At 55.7% G+C, this 15,718-nt stretch overlaps 2 protein-coding genes across 12 annotated transcripts in view; one reads left to right on the forward strand and one right to left on the reverse strand.

Annotated features, from left to right (window-relative positions):
* The first annotated feature begins 2,483 nt into the window (after positions 1 to 2,483).
* G6PC3 (glucose-6-phosphatase catalytic subunit 3) lies at positions 2,484 to 7,017 on the forward strand. Of its 3 annotated transcripts, none has more exons than XM_013045953.2 (7): positions 2,484 to 2,603; positions 2,779 to 3,030; positions 4,865 to 4,971; positions 5,396 to 5,486; positions 5,670 to 5,788; positions 5,978 to 6,119; positions 6,349 to 7,017. In XM_013045953.2, exons 2-7 carry the CDS (start codon positions 2,813 to 2,815, stop codon positions 6,710 to 6,712), a joined length of 1,041 nt encoding a protein of 346 aa, XP_012901407.1. In that variant the 5' UTR covers positions 2,484 to 2,603; positions 2,779 to 2,812; the 3' UTR covers positions 6,713 to 7,017. The 3 variants fall into 3 exon arrangements, with proteins under 3 accessions (XP_012901407.1, XP_044936703.1, XP_044936702.1); XM_045080767.1 differs by lacking the exon at positions 2,484 to 2,603 and adding an exon at positions 3,513 to 3,670 and having other exon boundaries at positions 2,895 to 3,030; XM_045080768.1 differs by lacking the exons at positions 2,484 to 2,603; positions 5,670 to 5,788 and having other exon boundaries at positions 2,636 to 3,030; positions 6,349 to 6,526.
* A 1,935-nt stretch (positions 7,018 to 8,952) lies between these two features.
* HDAC5 (histone deacetylase 5) overlaps positions 8,953 to 15,718 on the reverse strand; it is a 36,541-nt gene continuing 29,775 nt past the window's right edge. For 7 of the 9 annotated variants that reach the window (XM_045080761.1, XM_045080764.1, XM_045080760.1 and 4 more), the window contains 14 exons: positions 15,068 to 15,236; positions 14,334 to 14,467; positions 13,850 to 13,970; positions 13,377 to 13,426; positions 13,106 to 13,213; positions 12,658 to 12,713; positions 12,420 to 12,507; positions 11,139 to 11,258; positions 10,783 to 10,880; positions 10,488 to 10,606; positions 9,825 to 9,958; positions 9,457 to 9,541; positions 9,167 to 9,332; positions 8,953 to 9,074 (listed from right to left, as the gene is read on the reverse strand). In XM_045080761.1, the coding sequence (XP_044936696.1) occupies positions 9,035 to 9,074; positions 9,167 to 9,332; positions 9,457 to 9,541; positions 9,825 to 9,958; positions 10,488 to 10,606; positions 10,783 to 10,880; positions 11,139 to 11,258; positions 12,420 to 12,507; positions 12,658 to 12,713; positions 13,106 to 13,213; positions 13,377 to 13,426; positions 13,850 to 13,970; positions 14,334 to 14,467; positions 15,068 to 15,236 (1,488 nt within the window). In that variant the 3' untranslated portion in view covers positions 8,953 to 9,034. The remainder of the gene's footprint in view (positions 9,075 to 9,166; positions 9,333 to 9,456; positions 9,542 to 9,824; positions 9,959 to 10,487; positions 10,607 to 10,782; positions 10,881 to 11,138; positions 11,259 to 12,419; positions 12,508 to 12,657; positions 12,714 to 13,105; positions 13,214 to 13,376; positions 13,427 to 13,849; positions 13,971 to 14,333; positions 14,468 to 15,067; positions 15,237 to 15,718) is intronic. The other 2 variants (XM_045080762.1, XM_045080759.1) reach the window with 1 other exon arrangement.

Raw genomic sequence — 15,718 nt, forward strand, 5'->3', positions numbered from 1 at the left:
AAGAAGAGGAAATAAAGGGGAATCTGAGTTAGTGTGTTAGTGCAACTGGGGGCCCACTTGGTAAAGTCTTTGCAGAGTCATTTTCAGAAGTTAAAGATAAATGACCTACGTGGGATGAAAAAGGGAAGGAGGAGGGAGCTGCTGTTTACGTATGTGCGCACCTTGACACAAGGGTTTAATGAATGAACTCTATATTTTATATATGAGGAATGTGAGGCCCAGAGGACTTAAGGAAACTTGCCCAAAATTATTATACCCAGTTATAAAGTGGTAGTGGAAAGAACATTGCTTATAGGATTAGCTAAACTGGGATCGGAATCCCAGGTCTGCCACTCGCTAAGTTCTATGAATTTGAGCAAATTACTAAACCTGATCCTGAATCTTTATTTCTTCCCTCTTACTACTTACTGAAAATCCAATAATCTTTTGGGATAAGAAACACCACCTTCATTTTACAGAGGAAGAAACCAAAGTCTTAGACTGAACTTGGCTGGGGTCACACAGTCAGAAAGGATTTGGTCTGCCTGACAAATGCAAATTTACAAAGATGGTGCTATTTACTGCTCTGCTATACTAAATAATACTGTCTAGAGTATTTTTTAGTGAGATGATGTGTACAAATGAATGGTATGTAGTAGGTCTTTAATAAATTGTTGTTCCTCCATGATCACCCATCACCCTTGGAACTTGAGATGTTTCCCCATTTCCCATCTTGCCCTCTCTAGAAAGCCAGGCAAAGGGCAGGAATGAGAAGCAGTAGTGGCAAAGGTGGCCTTGGGGCAGGAGTTTTGGCCCTCCCCCATTAGTGTCCATCTGACGTATGAAAGTTTAAACATGCAAGATGCAATTTTCAAGCCCTGTCATCACCAGTTTCTATCCCTAATCCACCTACTGCCCCTCCCTCCATGGAAATTCTGGAGTCTCATATCTGACCAACAATAGGCTGACCTTTCTCTAGTCCAGACAGAGGCAAAGGGCCAGCCCTGGTCCTACTTAACCTGAACACAGTTCAAAAGTGTTTCCTTGCCCTGCAAGAGACATCAACTTCTCAATATTGGGTATATAGTAGTACAATCATTGTAATAGGAATAAATATACTGCTCCTTCTTAGTTGTGTTTTTTCAGAGAACTTTCAAGCCTGACCCTCTCAAGTCACATGTAACTGCTGCTCCACTTTTTATATGGTAGCATGATTATAGGTTTTCATATATATGACTGTCAGGTACTGTTAGGAAAAGCTTCCTAGAGGAAGTGAAAAAATCTGAGACCTAAAAGACTAGCATGATCTCTAAAAGGAGAGAGAGACTGGTGATTTCAAGGAACATAAAGTAGTTCAGAGATATGATGAAATGGAGTTGTGGGGGTAGGCTGTAACCAGGTTGTCTTGGTAGAGCCTGAGCAAACTTTTAAAGACCTAGAAAATGTAGGCTTTCTCCTTGGGGCAATTGAAAAACATTTAGCAAGGAAGTGAAATGACATTTGTATCCAGCTTCCCTTCCCCACACCTTTTTAATTAGTGAAATTAATCTTTTATTTATTTATTTATTTGACAGAGAGAGCGATCACAAGTAGGCAGAGAGGCAGTCAGAGAGAGAGGAGGAAATAGGCTCCCTGCTGAGCAGAGAGCCCAATGTGGGCCTCGATCCCAGGACCCTGGGACCATGACCTGAGCTGAAGGCAGAGGCTTTAACCCACTGAGCCACCCAGGCGCCCCTGAAATTAATCTCTTTCCAAGAACCATATTTACATTCTCAATTTCATCCACCCATCAGAAAACTCTCCAAGAAAAAAGTTGCTTGAGGTAGGAAGAACTGGGGAGCCACTCAACATTCTCCCACCCCAGCTCTGCCTCTAGGCAGAACCTCGCCTAGAATAGCTGAGGTTTCTATTTTGTGTGTGTGTTCCTGGAGAAGATTATTCCAAATTTTGTCGTGGGTGTGTGCCCCTCCTCTTCCCATACCAACCCAGCTACTACCTCACGGTTTTACCTGCCCATCGGGGTTTTGGAAGGCAAAGAAATGAAAGGAGGAAGGTAAAGCCAGCTTAGAAGTGGGAGGAAGTGTGACTTAGACTGCTACGTGTAAGAATTCGCAAGTGTTTACAGAAGACTCCTCAAAATTAAGAGGCTTATCTGTCAGCTTCCAAATCAATAACGGATGAATTTGGGCGGAAGATTCTTGGGCTGGGGGGGAAGAGCATGGTCTGATTAGAGGTGTACGTAAATTTAAGGTCCCGCTTCAGCGCTGACCGGCAATGCCTGGCAATGCCGATGAAGCAGTGCCCGTAGCCTTCTCTTCATGAAATCTCAGAATATCTCTGGAGGGTAGCGGTACCGGAGAAAAGAGGTCTGGTACGGAAGGAATCCACTTGTCGGTGATAACACATCCACCTCGCAGCGGCAAAGCAAGAACACCGGGCGCGTTGCCGACCCGCAAGTCAGTCCTTCCTTTGACCCGGAACAGCAGCGAGAGCCGCCTCTGCGCCCAATGCCCACGTGCCGGCAACAGCGGCCACGTGGGGCTCTGCGGAAACGCCTTCGCAAAGATTTGTCCCCTGCGCTGCCCAGTAGAAAGGAAGGCCCGGGAAGAGCACTGGAGGAAACGGTACCGGCTAAAAGCCCCGCTCGCGCGAGTCTGGGACTGCTGAGGGGCGGGGCAGGAGGCGGGGCTCTGCGCCGGCCGCGGGCAGGGGGCGGAGCCGGGGGCTCAGAGAGGTGGGCTTTGGGCCGCAGTGGGGAGCCGCTTCCTTGTTTCCGACACTCCTCGGCTTCCGCCTTAGAGCGTAAACCCGCCCGGCCGGCCCCTGGGTCGTCATGGAGTCCACGCTGGGCGCGGGCATCGCGATGGCCGAGGCACTGCAAAACCAACTGCCTTGGTTGGAGAACGTGTGGCTCTGGGTCACCTTTCTGGGCGATCCCAAGAGCCTCTTTCTGTTCTACTTCCCCGCGGCCTACTACGCTTCCCGCCGCGTGGGCATCGCAGTGCTCTGGATCAGCCTCATCACCGAGTGGCTCAACCTCGTCTTCAAGTGGTGAGACAGCGAAGCCCTCGGCGCCCTGGCCCCCCAACCCCTAGGGCCCTGAGTCCTGGGCAAGCCCTGATCTCTCTAAGCAGGTGCCTTAAAGTCTCGGACATCCCCCGCCAACCCGCCCCACTGAACCCATAGCCTTAAGACCTCCTGTCCCCTACCCCGTGTCCCCTGACTTTTTTCCTTTGAGCATCACTGTGCATCTTGGCCTCAGACCTCACAGTCCCCATGTTACTCATTAAACCCGTATTTCTCAAACAGGCCTGACCAGAGAAATCACCTAAGAGGCGCCTTTAGAATGCAGTACCTCATCCCACTTCAGACATACAGACTTAGAAATTTCAGGGAAAGGGTTGGGAATCTGTATTTTAAGAAGAGGCTAGGGCAGCTTAAGTAGCAAAAAGTCCTGCTTCTCAGCTCACGCTTTCATTCATCTAGTCATTCATTTATTTGACATAGTTGCTAAGAAGCATGCTTTGTGCCAGGCTTCACAATAGCTGCTAAGGTGCTGGAGAATTAAGGTGCATTTCCTGGACCGGGACCAGCAGCTTGGGAAGCCCTGGCAAACTTGCTAGAAGTGCAAGATCTCAAGCCCCAGGCCAGAGCTACTGAATCAGAATCTGCATTTTATCAAACACCTCAGGTAATTGGAGTGCCTAGTAATACTTGAAAAGCACTGCCTCCCAGGGAACACTTGCTCCTTCCTTTTCTCCTCCGTTTACTAGTGGGCTCCTCACACAGACTTAGAAGCTGGGAATTCCAGGCCAAGTGTGTGGGGCCCCCAGGGCTTATCTCTTGGTGCCACCTGTTCTCTCAGGGGTGAAGAGGGGAGCTATGCCTCCCTCTGGGTGTGAGCTGCTCCTCCCCATTCACCTCATCCCCTGTTGCCTGATGCCTTGCCTGGGGGAGGGGAGTTCAGAGGAGACATTTGAACAGGCTGAAATGACTTGCTGAAAAACAATATAGGAGTTACCCTCCCCTCCACTCTTCTCTGCAAGAGTTTCATCCCTCCTGAAAAGGAAAAAGCAACGGTCTCACCATTTCCTTTTTGCCTAATTGCCTTTGCTTTGTGTTCTCTCTCTGCTCAGAGTCTCTGTGAGCTCTGTTGGGTAGACACATTCAGTGCTCCTCCCCCACGTGACAAAGCCCTTGTTCATTTCCTAAGTGTGTTTGGAGCACCTGGTGTGTGAACCTGGTGGCAAGGAGAGGCAGCTCCCTTTCTCGTGTCCCTCCCCAGCAGCATCTTTTCTGGTCTGCCATCTTTTCTCTTTCTGGTCCCAGCAGCATAGCCTCTTCTGTGTGCTGTTTCCCAGGGTCCAGCGAAGCACCTGCCAGGCCAGGGGAACTTGAGCTTTTGGTCCTCCTTGTTCTTTCTCAGTTTCCTCTGTCCATTTCCCTTTCCCGGTTTCAAACACCGGAGACCCACCTAAAGAGTTCACATGTAGGTAATTGAGGCTGGAATTTGGGGAATAGGAAGAGGGAGAAATAGGAGCATGAGTAGGGGTCTGGGAGCAAAAGAGGCAGGTCCCAGGCTCACTAGGAGTGAGAAGAGTAGGGCTGGCCTTGCAGTGGGGTAAGAATGAAACTAATGAACATTTCTGAGTGTGCACTTGCACACATGTGCACACACATGGTCTCTTGTCTCCTCGTCACTTCTTTAAAAATAGCGTGCATTCTCTTCCAAAGTTAAAAAAAAAAATCACTGCAAGGTAATGCACAGAATTGGACTCCCCTGCAGACTCCACCATGCAGGCCTTCCAAAAACATCTTTTTGCTCCCTGCCTGTTCCCCTGGCTGCATGTGCGTGTAATGTCATCTTGCATCTGTTCTCTTCTAGGTTTCTGTTTGGAGACAGGCCCTTTTGGTGGGTCCATGAGTCTGGGTACTACAGCCAGGCCCCAGCCCAGGTTCACCAGTTCCCCTCTTCTTGTGAAACTGGTCCAGGTGGGAAGCCCCAAACCTCCCTGTCCTGGTGTGGTTAGGGTTTGGTGAGTGTTTCAGAGTGCTTTTTAGCCATGGTGGCCTACCCAGACACCCAGCCCCTCTGTTACTGATCCAGAGAACAAAGAGAGCCCGGGAAGACTGAGTTGAATTCTGGGAGGAGAGCGCCCAGGCCAGAGTGCAGCTAACCACCCTGTTTTGAGTAGAGCCAAGAGATACAGGGCAAAGCAGAAACCTGAGTGCAGTGGGCTCAGGCAGCGGTGAAGTAGGCTGCAGGGCCGAGGGAGCCTGGACCAAGGTGGGGCGGGGTAGGGGCAGCGGTGGGGGTGAGGGGGACGTGTGCAATGGCAACTGCATTCAGCTATCACCAGGGGCTCCTGAGTTCCACGCTCATGCTCTCACCTCAAGCTTCTGGATCCCCTGGCAGGCAGCCCTTCTGGACACTGCATGATCACAGGAGCCGCCCTCTGGCCCATCATGACGGCCATCTCTTCCCAGCTGGCCACGAGGACCCACAGGTACGCCTCGGCATTGCCTACCATCCCCCCAATCTCTGGATCCAAAAAACCCAGCAGCAGGGCAGCCTGGGAGCTGGAGTTCTGGGGGCCTTGGGGTATTTGGTCAAACCATGAAGTGCTTGAGTGCTGGGGGAAGCCGAGCTGTGTATGGACACCCCCTGAACTGTTTGCTTTTCTTTGTAGCCACTGGGTAAGGATGATACCCAGCCTGGCTTACTGCACCTTCCTATTGGCGGTCGGCCTGTCCCGGATCTTCCTCTTAGCACATTTCCCTCACCAGGTGTTGGGTGGCTTAATAACTGGTGAGCACCTGGGGCCCCAGGGTGGGCCTGGGGGTGCCTCGGCAGTGGGAGGACCGGTATAGGATCTTCCCTTCGTACAGTGGACCCCAAGGTGCCCTTACAGCTCAGACTATTTTGCCAAGCTGCCCTACAGCTCAGGGGGTTCATATCCCCAAACCCCTTGAAGCTGCTGTTACCCCACTTCTCTAGGTGCTGTCCTGGGCTGGCTCATGACTCCCCGCGTGCCCACGGAGCGGGAGCTAAGCTTCTATGGATTGACCTCACTGGCCCTTTTGCTGGGTGCCAGCCTCATCTATTGGACCCTCTTTACACTGGGCCTGGATCTTTCTTGGTAAGTCCTGCTTTGAAGCTTGGGCAGGCTGGGGCCTGTCCTGCTTCGCCTTTACCTAGCCTTGGTAGGTCCCTGGTTTGCTGTAGCTAAAAGGGGACACGTTCCTTTTCACAAATAGACTCTCCCGGGGTCACAGCAGAACATGGGGGTAGACTCCAAAGGAGCTAAAAGCCATTGGTCCTCATGCTTCGAGGGGAATCTTTCCTGGCAAAGACCCTCCTCCCCATAGGTCCATCAGCCTGGCCTCCAAGTGGTGTGAGCGGCCTGAGTGGGTGCACGTGGATAGCCGGCCCTTTGCCTCCCTGAGCCGCGACTCAGGGGCCGCCCTGGGTCTGGGCATCGCCCTGCATTCTCCCTGCTATGCCCAGGTACGGCGGGCATACTTGGGATATGGCCAGAAGATAGCCTGCCTTGTGCTGGCCATGGGGCTGCTGGGCCCCCTGGACTGGCTGGGCCACCCCCCTCAGATCAGCCTTTTCTACATCTTCAATTTCCTCAAGTACACCCTGTGGCCATGCCTGGTCCTGGCCCTCGTGCCCTGGGTGGTGTACACGTTCAGTGCCCACGAAACACCACCTGTCCGCTCTTCTTGACTTCAAGTGCCTCCTGTTCCCATTTGCATCCCCCACCCCAAAAAGGCAATACTCCGTGATCTCCACACTCCGGAAGGCAGCCCCATTCCCTTTCCAGCTCCCAGCAGGCCTTGCTCATCCTCAGTCTCCCACTGCTCCGTCATCTGGTCTTAGCCCCAGAGAAGGGCCTTCTCTCCTCCCAGAAAGGCTGGTCATCCTGCCTTCCCCCTCTGAGCTCCCAGGGAGCTAAGGCAACATCAAGACCAATGGGCTCCTGTAACACTGTGAGGGGCTCAGAACAGCCCCAATAAAGCCCTTGAACACTTCCGGATTCTTTTCTTGCCTATGCGCACATTTCCACTGATCTTGCCTGCGTGTGTCCCAAGTGAGACCCTTGCCAGGCCACCTGTTCTGCACCCCCGACACCCGTTTCCACGGAAACCTTCCGCCTGGGCCCTCTCCCCAGCATCACCACCTAGGCCACAAGAGAGGTCCCATGAAATGCTATGGCTAGGTTTGGTGAAACCTCGTCTCTAACCTCTGAGGACAGAGACACTGCTCCCTCCCACCCCAGCCTCTTGTTTCCTAAATTGGCTACTCCGGGGACTGGAGAAAAGCAGAGCAGTTTTTTGGGCCAGGATGGGGAATAAGAACCTCTATTCCATTTGGAAGCCCAGAGAAGAGAGACAACAGCCCCAGAAGGCACTGCCAGAAACAAGTTTATTTACATAAGGACACACAGTGTTAACAGATTACAAAATACTTAACTGAAATCCATATCCAGGGAGACAAAGCAAGGAGTGGGTTTACATGAGAACCAGACCAGCCATGGGGAGAGGGAGGGTTAAGGGCCCGGAGCTGGGGCTCAGCAAGGGGAGGCTTGCTACACTGGGCCTAGCCCCAAATGCATCCCCCAGGAGGATCTAGAACACACTAACAATACACAAGACACAGCACACAATGAGCCAATGGTGGTGGGACTCCTGGCCCTCTCCTAGCTCCCTCAATCCTACTCAGGCCCCCATTAGGATAATAAATATGTAAACAGGTGAGGCCCTCAGGATGGGGTGGAAAGAAATTATGTGTGGTGTTGGGAGGAAGAGGGAGGAAGACTCAGCCCCCTGGGAACCGCTTCTCATCTTTGGTTTCCTACAGGCTAGACTGTATTCCCTAGAAGACTTATGAGCTCCCCAACCTCTTAAACAGAGGGCTAGGCTGGGCTCCTGGGAAAGAGAAAGGGTGCTATTCAGTCCCTCCTGGTCTTAGCTCCCTTGGGCTAGTGACCAGCAGAGGAAGCCCAGGAGGAAGGGAAGCTATAGCTGAGGGCAGATTCCTGGGTTCCTGGGTTCTGGCCTTGCCCCTTCTAGAACCCCTACCCTCACCATCCCTGGGCTTCAGGGTCAAAGGCCCCAGGAGGGAGGTGGGCCACTGACCCTTCTCATGGCCTGCTGGATGGCTGGGGTAATGTGGTCCTGAACAGCAGTGGGTCCCCCTGCAGGGATCACCTCCCCCTCCCCAGGCTGTGCCAGCAGAGGGCCAGGGAAGCCAAAAGAGTAAGGCAGAGAGCAGGCCTGGTTCTGCAGCTCCCCCGGTCCCGCAGAACCTAGGAGTCCCGCCCCATCCCATCTCCACTCTGACCCTCTCCAGCCCCTGGGAACGGAAAACAGGCCAGGAGAAGCATGAAGTAAGATTGCCTGGCCCACAGACCACAGGCCCACCTCTTGGGGCAGAAGCCCGCCCCTCAGTGCTAAGGCCAGGAGAAAGGAGGGGAAAGGGGTCTATGCGGAGATGGTGAGGACGACAAAGAGGGAAAAGGGTGGGGAACTGCAGGGTGGGAGACCACCTCCCTTCCGCTCTGTCTCACACTGTACAGCAACCTTCCTGATCTTCCCCTGAGGTTGGGAGAGGGAAGGAGGGTGAAATTAAGGCATTTCCCCCCAAGTCAACTGAAGCCAAGGCACCAAACTTACTGTTCCCTGTTCCGTCAGGGAGACCCCAAAACCAGACGGTACTATCTGGGCCCCCATGCCCACCTTAAACTGGCCCAGGCCCCAAGGAGGAAAAGGATAGCCTGCGGGAAAGTGGGCATGGGACACAACACGGATGAGGGGCTGGAAAGGGCACCCCCCACACACGCCTTACAGGGGAAGCAGACTTCTAGAATGGAGACGTGGGCCACGCTGTGGGAAGTTGGGGGCGAGGCCCAAGACAGCTTGGAGGAGCAGGGGGGCAAGGCTGAGAGACCCACACGGCACACGTTGTTGAATGTGTGACTTTTTGTTTTTAATAGAAAAAATAAACAAAATCACAATGATGAAGCCCAGAGGATTGGGGGCCAGGGTGTCACAGGGCAGGCTCCTGTTCCATGGGCTCCTCTGGCGGCCTGGAGGAACAAGCACAGGGTGATTGAGGCGGGTGGGCACTGAGGTAGGGGCACCAGCTTGGGCAAGGGCAGAAGTCAGAAAGGAAGCTTACCTGGGGCTGTGCTCCCGGGCTGCAGCAGCCTGGGCCTGCTCGGCCCCCACTGACAGCAAGGCCATGGCGCTCACAGTCTCTGCCTCCTCTGTCTCACCTGCCTGAGCCTCCCGCAGGGAACGGCCTAGACCAGCGGCGAACCTCTGGACGCAGCTCCAGTGTTTGCCTGTGGACAAGGGGCAAGCAGGGGTCAGGGAGGACAGAGAGCCCCATACTACATCCCCAGCCCTGGTAGTCCTGTAAGCTTCTGCCCCCTTGGCTGGCTGAGGTCTGAGCCTCATCTCACGCACTCTGGATCTCGATGACTTTCTCTAGCGTGGCCACTGCGTTGATGTTGGGCTTTTGTTGCAAGATTGCCTCATCCAAGGGCTGCAGCTGGAAGGGGAAAGAAGAGAAGGCTCATGGTGGGGAGTGAGCCAGGGTGGAGCCTAGTCCCCTAAACACCCCACATTCGGCCCCAGAGATCTCCCATGATTGGGGCAAACCTAGCTTTCTGGAGGAACCCTGGGTCAGAAAGCCCTCCCTGGCCAGCAGCTGTCTTCAGGACCCAGGAAAACCTTCCCACCTTCTTGATCAGTGTTGCTGGATCAAGAAAGGGGCCCTCCCTTACTAGCCTCTCCCTGGCCCCTCACCCCCACTGCCTCCCTGTACCCCTTACCTCTACACTGAGCAGAGCTGAGACACAGGCCTCAGAGGCATCACAGATGGCGGTCAAGTCGTGGCCTCCCTCCAGGGCCAGCACCACCCGGCCCCCTGCCAGAGTCATCAGCTGCCTGGTCAAGTGGCCAAAGCCTTTAGGGATGGGTGAAGGGAGGAAGAAGAAAGAAAGAAAACAAAACAAACAACAACAACAAAAAAAAAACAGGAGAAGGTAAGGAAGAAGAGAAAATAAACACAAGAGGTGGAACAAATAGCAGAAAATAAGATGGCAGATTTAAGCCCCAATACATCTCCATAATGAAATTTAATGTCAATGGACTAAATGCTCCATTAAAGATAAAACAACAGATGAGATTTTTTAAAATTCCAATTATACGTCCCAAGGAGCACCACTGAAACACAAGGGATCAACAAGCTCTATCCCTATGATCTGGGAGGAGACGTACCCTCTGCTACCCCACACCCACCTGCTTGTCCCCAAGTCCAAGACAGGCAGAGGGAGAGCGGGAGGCTCCTGCCAAGATGATTCCAAGTCTCGGACCTGCCCCCCAACCCTGCGTCCATCATCCCAGCCTCTGCAGTACCAGTTCCTTCCTGCTCTGTGTCCCCACTCAACCCCCTCCTCACTGCTCCGCAACCTCCCTCCACCCCCAGCACTCACATCTGGCGGTGACAGAGTAGCCACCCAGTGGAGACAGGTGTCCCTCAACAGCATCAAACCCGGCAGAGACCAGGACCACATCAGGTGAGAACTCGTGGGCAATGGGCATCACCACTGTCCTGCAAAAGGAGAGGGCCCAAGCTGACCCGGGCGGGTGGCTAGGCCAGGCCTCACCTAGCTCTCTAACCCACCCAGAGACAACCCCCTCCACCCGCACCAAACTGAGTGCCTTCTGCCCCCCCATGGCAGGGCCCAGGGGGCTCCCACCCCACCCTTGGCCCTTCTCAGTCCCCACCTGAAGGCCGTTAGGTACTCCACGTCTCCGATGGGGGGGTCCACACCTCCCGTCCATGCCACGTTCACATTGTACCCCACGCCCGGCCCTCCGCCAACCTGGCAGCACGGTGGGGGAGGGGTTATTCTTACTGCCTGGGGATCCCAGACATCGCCGCCCCCACCCTCAGCCCTGATTCCAGCCCTTGCTCCACTCACCGCTGCTCTGCATGGAGGGGCAATTGGCCTGTGTGGTCCTCCCACTAGGAGCCCAGACTCCCTGGGGACCCAGCACCACCACAGGCCTCCGGGGCTCCCTGCCGGGTCCTGTTCTGCCACCTCCCCAAGGGGCCCCACGTTTGAGCCCAGGAACCTTACCTCTTCAGGGGCCCCCGAGCCTGGAAAGAAGTTCCCGTTGTCGTAGCGATGCAGGGAGATGTAGAGCACAGAGGGATCATTGTAAAACGCTTGCTGGGTGCCATTGCCGTGGTGAATGTCCTAGTGGGGAGGGATGGAAGCATCAGAAAAAAAAATCCCAGGCTCTGGCCCCAAAGGTCAAAATTCCACTTGCCCCCCACCTCCACTCTACGGTGAACACTCGGGGGGTGCAGCCCATCACTGGCTACAGGGCATCGTGTTCCGTTCACCACGGTATCATCCCATGCTTCTCTACCCGGGGTCCATGGGTCACTGTGCAGACACACAAAGCTGCGGGATACGTATGGTGGACCTGCCTGCAAGCCCATTCCACTCAACAATTGGGAGGAAACATAAGAGCTGGTAAGGAATTGAAAGCAGATACATTCTGATGAACCCAACGTTTCCATGAATTTCTAAGCCAGATCTGGGCTTCAAAGAGATGTCGTCTTTGCTGATGACTGCTCCTGGGTACTTTCCAGTCATCAGGAGTGGTGGGTGCCTTTCCCGCTGCCCTGAGAGGTGGGGTTTGAGAAGCGGTGCCCAGCAGCAGGAACACAAGCGTCAGGCCCAACACCCCAAACTATGTGACTTTGTGGCTATGTCACCCAACAGCTCAGGGTCTCCACTTATAGAAATGCACATCCATACTTGTTTGTACTACTCGACGCAGCCAGGAGCAGTACTGTGTGTCCCAGCAGAGTCCACCTCCCCCCCCTGCATCAAGAGTGACTCCGGGACGCCTGGGTGGTGCAGCCTGTTAAGTGTCCAAACTCTTAGTTTCAGCTCAGGTCATGATCTCAGGGTCGTGAGATAAAGCCCCGCATGGAGTTTCGTGCTCAGCACAGAGTCGACTTGGGTTTCTCTCTCCCTCTCCCTCCACCTGCCCTTCCCAGCAGGCATACACACTCACTCTCTTTAAAACAAATAAATAAATCTTAAAAAAAGAAGAAGAGTGATTCTAGCAATGCTGGTAATGGTCTATACTATTTAAGGTAGAAAACCTCGGTTGCTTGAGGCTACAAGGTGGGGGCCAAGACGGACCGGGGCTAAAACCACTTTTGAGTCTCTTCGTGAGGAGGGAGCCCCATGGGAATGGGAGGGCTGGGCGAATGCTCCAGCAGGAAGAGCTGTGGTAAGGCCTCAGGCCCAGCAGTGGTGCGGGCTCCTGAGGAAAAAGGGGCAATGTCGGGGTGAGGCCCTCCTGAAGGCAGACCCCGACCCCAGCAGCCCACTGCCTACCCAGTCCACGATGAGAACCTTGCTCACGTTCAGCTTCTGCTGCAGGAGTTTGGTTGTGATGGCTACAGAGTTGAAGAAGCAGAAACCCCTGGTGGCCGGGTCGGGGGAGAAAACGGTTGGGGAGGTCAGCTGTAGCAGATGTTTGCTCCCGGAGCAAAACAGACACATCAGCTCAGCTGGGAGGGAAAAGGGAAGGGGGGAGGGCAGTGGGTCTGGCGGGGGCAGAGGGGGTACTCACATGGCTGTTGACTCCTCCGCGTGGTGTCCCGGGGGCCGGATGATGGCAAATCCATTCTGAAGAGGTGCAGACGGAGGGTCAGAGACAACAGACAGACAGGCAGGCAAGGTGGCCACAGAGAGGGTGGATACAGGAGGAAAAATAAACCAGGCAGGGAAGAGAACCCTCATGCGAGGAACACAGCTGCAGGCCACATGCACCAGCAGGCACCATCTCTGACCTCGAGATACCCCTGAGAGCATCAGATGCCCGTGCCTCCTTCCCAGTCCCCACTGGATGCCTCCCTAGCTGGTCCAGGAGCTAGCACCTCCCCCGCCCCCGACTCCGGCATCCGATAGTTAAGGCACCCAGGGACAGTGCCTTGCTCTAGGGAAAGGCAAAGTTGTCCCTGTCCTCCACCCCTGAGGACCAAGCCAAGGCGGGGCCGTGGCCTTGGGTACACACTCACCTTGAGCTCTCCTGAGGCCACCTTGAAAGCCAGCTCCACCAGGCAGCCCACTGCCATGCGCACAGCACTGGAGGAGTGCATTTCATTCCACACAGTGTCACTGTCCACCTGCGGGGGCAGGAGAGCAGGCTTCAGCGTGCCCCCTGCAGGGGGAGGGCAAGAATGGGGGTGGGCACCTGGACAGTGGGCCCAGCAGCCATGGTGGGCAGGAAAGGCGGGGCAAGAGCTGGGAGAGCCACCCACCCACCCTATTAGCAGGTACCCTACTCACCCCAATGCCCCCGCAAGGCAGCACGGCGTACATCTTCTGGCTGATGGGGCCTGCATAGAAGAGGGACAGAGCTACTTGGGAAGCTGGGGCCCGCAGAGGGTGGCGAGCGCCATGCCTGAAAAAGGCGGCCAGACCCAAGCAAAAGATAGGCCTCTGTGGCCTGCACCGGCTGGAAGAGGTCTGTGCTCTATTCTGGGGAGGGGACACCTTACTTCTGGGGCAGATGGCAAGAAGAAAAAGGGGACGATCAGGGAGAAAAGCAGAGCCCTCCCCTATCACTGACCTGCTCCTTTCTACCAGCTGTAGTGCACCCCACCCGTGTAATAGTCTATGTGGACTGGAGACGCGCACCCTAGAGATGGGCAGTGCAGCAAGGGGATGGCCTGTGCCCTAGGGGGCCCACCTCCCTACCCTGACAGTTCCCTATCTCCACAGGGCGGTGGACATAGCCCGGACCCCGCCTGCCGGCTCACCGAGCAGCTTCTTGCTGTCCAGCTTCTGTCGGTTGAGGGGACTGGTCCCATAGAGCAGGGTGTGGTACTCGGAGTGCACCGTCTGGATCTCGTCCAGTGTGGCTTTGCGACCCCGGATCCGCTGTGCGGGGAGAGCAGAAGAGCCCGGTGAGGGGACACGCCGAAGGCCCAGCTCTCCCTGAGGCCCACACCCTCTCTCTGCCCCACAGCCTGGGACGCATGGAGCCACTTTCTGGCCTTCAGAGAATCCAATGGTTTTTGTGAATGTGCGCCCTGACCCCCAGGCGCCCCGGTCCAGGACCGCCCCCAGTTAGCAAAGCGGGCTACAAGGGAAGGGACAGAAAGGTGGCTGAGGGGACAGACCCTGAGATCAGGGGTTGAACGAAGGATGAAGATGACACAGAGAGAGGCTTCGCGGACGGGGAGACACAAGGGTTTTGGCTGGGTCTGGGCTGGGGGGTGGAAGAAGGAAAGGCTCCCTTACCTCACACTTGCTAAGCAGGCCCGTCTCCTGCAGCCGTGACCAGATGCTCTGGATCCGGCCGGCGTGCTCAGGGTGCACGTGTGTGTTCCCACACATGCACTGGTGCTTCAGCATGAACGTGTCGTAGACCACACCTGGGCCGCACACACACCTGTCAGCCCAGCCAGCCGCGGCCACCCTCGGCAGGGCTCCCTGGGCTCCCGCCAGCCCGCCCTGTCCCGGGGACCTCCTCACACCCTGCCCCCCAGCCACCCTGCCCCTCTTATCTCTGCCTGTGGTCCCCTTCACCTGTTACTGCCCCTCAAAAGCCTCCCCGCTCCTCAAGCCGCAGCCAAAACCCCCACTGGTTTTGATTTCTGCCCACCATGCTCTCAGCACTGTGCCCCCTCTGGGGCACGGCCTCCTTTTCCCCCTTCTGTCACAGCCTGTGTGTGCCATGCCCCCAACTCCCGACACCCCACTGGTGGGGTCAGACCATCACCGGGCATCTGTGCCCCCTGAGCCCAGTCCATTCGGGGACGGACTGAGGCCTCACTTTTGACCTCACAGAGAGGACAGGGCCCAGAGAAGGCCAGAGCCCAACTGAGACAGTAGGTTCTCGGCACCCAGGGACCCAGGGCTTATGGGATGATGGCACAAAAATCCCGTGGTCCCTCAGCCGGTCGTACAAGGCTGGGTAGCCCACAGAGGCTCCTGGTACATGCGGGGAGGACCACTGGCGTGGCGGGGCTCACCTGTGGTGAAGAGGTGCTTGGCGGGCTGGTCTGGGGGGCTTTTTAGGCCGCCAGGAGCAGCAGGTGAGGACTGGGTGCGGCCCAGGGCCTGGTGGGGCACAGTGGCCAGGCTGAGGGGCGCCTGGAACACCTGAAGTGGTTGCAGCTGCTGGGCATCGGAGAACACCTGCTGCACAGGAGGAGAGCGGACAGGAGATGAAAGTGAGGACAAGTGTCCTGGGGCCTCTGGGGGGGCCCCCCTGTTCCAGCCCTTCTCTTCCAAACCTGCTCCCCATCTCCTCCCACCAGAGACAGGAGGCACTGCAGCCTTCACCATCGCCACCTCCCAGGAGATGGTAGGGGGGCGGGGGGGACGTGATGAGTCAGCCAGAGTAGCACTGAGGTAAGAGGCAGGAGGGACGGGGGCGTGGGAGGGGGCAGGATGACTCAGGCCTGGAGGGCTCAGCGCTGTCCGCAATGAATGGAGTGCTGCTAGGTGCGGGGCAGACGGGAGTAACAGCGGGGGTGTGTGTGTACACACACACACACACACACACACACACGTGTGCACATAGAGACCGATGCACAACTGGCCCAAAGCAGGCGGAAACACATGGGCACGTGCAAGTACACACACGTGCACGCGCACACACACACACACACACACACACA

The sequence above is a fragment of the Mustela putorius genome, unplaced genomic scaffold (assembly GCF_011764305.1).
Source record: "Mustela putorius furo isolate JIRA1106 unplaced genomic scaffold, ASM1176430v1.1 tig00000487_pilon_pilon_pilon, whole genome shotgun sequence".
Classification (NCBI taxonomy): domain Eukaryota; kingdom Metazoa; phylum Chordata; class Mammalia; order Carnivora; family Mustelidae; genus Mustela; species Mustela putorius.